This window comes from Agrilus planipennis, unplaced genomic scaffold (genome assembly GCF_000699045.2).
Source record: "Agrilus planipennis isolate EAB-ADULT unplaced genomic scaffold, Apla_2.0 scaffold282, whole genome shotgun sequence".
Taxonomy (NCBI): Eukaryota; Metazoa; Arthropoda; class Insecta; order Coleoptera; family Buprestidae; genus Agrilus; species Agrilus planipennis.
The window spans coordinates 79449-82604 of NW_020439604.1; the positions used below are offsets into that span (position 1 = coordinate 79449).

The 3156-nt window shown below is 32.9% G+C and overlaps 1 protein-coding gene across 1 annotated transcript; it reads right to left on the minus strand.

The window, feature by feature from the left end:
* Positions 1–650: 650 nt before the first annotated feature.
* Positions 651–2312, minus strand: LOC112905937. Its single transcript, XM_025979381.1, has 3 exons — positions 2132–2312; positions 1144–1456; positions 651–832 (listed from the first exon to the last, which is right to left on the minus strand). Exons 1-3 carry the CDS (start codon positions 2258–2260, stop codon positions 696–698), a joined length of 579 nt encoding a protein of 192 aa, XP_025835166.1. The 5' UTR covers positions 2261–2312; the 3' UTR covers positions 651–695.
* Positions 2313–3156: the final 844 nt, after the last annotated feature.

The following is a 3156-nucleotide window of genomic DNA, read 5'->3' on the forward strand; positions in this document are numbered from 1 at the left end:
TGAACCTAGTGAATATAGATTCATAAATATACCTACATATATATATATATATATATACATACATCTCTCTCATCTCTCGAACACTTGGCGCTTTAAGTGTACTTTGGGGATACGGTGCCGTTTGGTGGGAGTTATAGAGGTGAAAAAAAGATGAATTTTGCGATACGTAATTTATCGACCGTCATAAACAATTTAACAGTCGGTATTATAAAGAGATAAACAAATAAAATTAAGTAATCGTATCAAATAATAAACTGTTTATTCTCGGAAATTTCCTCTCATCTCTGAACCACCTCGCAGTTGTAAGTAATGATCCCGTTGCGTGAGAGTTAGGGGGTCAAAAATTGATTAATGTTGGAGTACGTAATGGACAGTCACATACAATAATTCGGTACAGTTGTCGTTGTATAGAGCAATATTTTTTTTGTGAATTTTTATTGATTGATAAACAATACTTTTTCATCGACGTATATTTAGCTTCCTCCAATAAATTATCAATGCTAATCTCATTGAAAACAGGAACATTTCTACGTTTATCGTTAACGAACGAATACTTATCTGCCTATTTTATTTTTCTTCTTATAAATTCAAATAATTACATACTATTTTTCATTTATTCAAAAAAGGAGGGAATTAATTGAAAAAACTAATTCAAATTGCTAACAGATTTAATGTTAATTCATTTCGTACAAATTTCAATAACAACTCATAAACTCCTGATTAGGGTATATTAGTTTTATATCGGTCAGGCCGTTGTTTTTAATGATTTGATCAATTTCTTCGCCTATTGCATCTGAGTACGCTCTGGTCCTGCTCCTCACATATAACAGCTCTGGAAAAACAAAAAATAGTTGAGAATCTTAGACACTAACGGTTAATTTTTACAAAAACGACATAGGTTAGTAGGAACCACCCCTTCTCAGGTATGAATAGATTAGACATGTTAGAGACAGAAACAGGAGTTGAAAGGAATAAAGGTAGACCTAAATTAGATTACTGTTCACAAATAATTTAGGATGTGGCATATGTATACTTGATTTTTCTTGTGTCTTTTTGCGACTTGTCTTTCCATTTTTCTTTATTAGTTACTCTTTTCATTAACATTAACATTAAAAAAAAAAAAATACTTTGTATCATTCTTACCTCTTCTGGAAGCGCTATTTAGATTGACGCAATTGTAATCAATGGTATAATACGTGTTAACGAACCCAAGGATTCTAAACTGCGTCACGCCTTCGGTATTGTTGAATTGTACATTTATAACCTTTTCCCCATTATAATTTCCCAGTGATACCACGCCTTCTAACTCTTGTTTTCCTAAACTTTTTTGTGTCAAAGTGAATTGCGATTCATCCACCGAACTTGTTCTTCTTCTAAAGCTTATTTCCTGGCAGGCGGCTGAGATGTTGGAAGTAATCACAGTGAACCATCTGCGGTAAACTTGATCACCTCCATACTATCGAAAAAGTTTTTAGTTGAGTTACTTTTATAAATAACAACAAAGCAATATTTGGGTTAAAAGCACGGCATTTATTTAAAAAACCACAGCCGACGTTTCGCTCAAGTTTTTGAGTTTTCTCAAGGCTAGTTTTTTATAGTTAAAAGTGTAATGCTGGTGGATTTGATTAAGTGGTACATTCTCTAAAATCGACAACCATTAACAAAAATTACTCGAGTTATACAAAGTTTTGAAATACAGGAAGGAACAATTAAAAAATCGATTAAAATTTTGCCTCGCTAAGTTGGCATCACTGTGATAGTTAAGTTTTCAATTTCATTTACTCAATTACATGGTAATATTTTCAATAAAAAAGCTCCTAATTCTTACTAAAGGTATTGAATAAAATGTCTTAATTTGAGAAAATATAGCCATTTTAGAAATTTCGGAAGATAAAATAAATATCACGTCTAACTAAAATTTAATAATAATTAAGTTAGTTATTAATTTCTAAAACCCCGAGCATTTGGGGTTTCGGGATAGCACTAAAAACCCAAGACTACACGTTCAGGCAACATTTTTTTCAATGCTTTATTGGATAATATTCTTAATTGCTCATTGATAAATTATAACAACTCAAATTTCATGAGACAAAGTGACAAGTAAAAACTAGTTTAATAAAAGTCAACTTACCACAGCGATTAGTGGGAACTGTTCTACTGGTTTTATTTTTCTGTCTTCACACTGACCTCGAGAGACATATTGTGAATAAGAAGATGAAATTAGTGCAAGAAAAACAATAGCAAAAAGTTGCTTAAACATTTTTACTAGATACTTTTAGCCTGTTGTTTGCAAAGAATAGTGATTCTGAAGTTTTTAGATGTATATATATATGTAGAAAAGTTGTTGAAAAAAATGATATTAATCGATCGTATCGAATAGTAAGTTGTTTATTCTCGGAAATCTTTCATCTTTCGAACACTTAGCGGTTGTAAGTGTATTTCAGGGAAAAATATAGTCCAGCCGGGTGATATGATACTAAGACGTTGTGTAGGTCAAAAATTGATGAATTTTACGATACGTAGGTAATTTATCGACCGTCAGTTTAACGATCGGCAATTTATAGAGCACTATTTGTTATGCCCTTTTTTGTATTTCTAAAGAAAATTTGATAAAGAAATGAAATTAAGTAATCGTATCGAACAATACGTAAGTTTCTTCTCGGAAATCTCTCAACCACCTCGCAACCTGAGGGAAGATAAAAAACATCAAAGGAACATTACAGACTTTGTAAAAAACGTATATTTCACACAAATGCTGGGTTCTTCACAAAGTTAGTTATGTTTGTATCGAGGATCTTAGGAAATGGTACAACAAGGAGAAGAAAGCTTTTAAATTTGCAGTACCCGCGGTATGGAGAGAGCAAAAGAATCATTCAAGTTCAATTCTAAAAATAAGATAATAAGTTATTGTGTATCCTAATCGTTCACTTAGTGCAGCTGATCGGCAAGACAGGGACCGGAACATTCTGTCCCTGTGCGGCCTGAGTCTATCGATGATGTGTTATAGCCCAGTCCAGAATTTAATGAAAGCCAATCGACTGATGACGAGTCCCAAGGAATTTTTCATGTTCTTTATATCAGGCACAGCCTACTAGGGCAAAGTCAGGCGTACCACATCAGGGTCAGATGGGTTAAAATGGGGAAATTCGTAATAGG

What these genes read in the sequence shown, in the direction of transcription:
- LOC112905937 (XM_025979381.1), bottom strand. Translation starts at nt 2,260, where the DNA reads ATGTTTAAGCAACTTTTTGCTATTGTTTTTCTTGCACTAATTTCATCT. An exon ending in AGTTCCCACTAATCGCTGTG is followed by an intron (nt 1,457 to 2,131) that starts GTAAGTTGACTT and finishes CTTTTTCGATAG; the next exon opens with TATGGAGGTGATCAAGTTTA. An exon ending in AAATAGCGCTTCCAGAAGAG is followed by an intron (nt 833 to 1,143) that starts GTAAGAATGATA and finishes TTGTTTTTCCAG; the next exon opens with AGCTGTTATATGTGAGGAGC.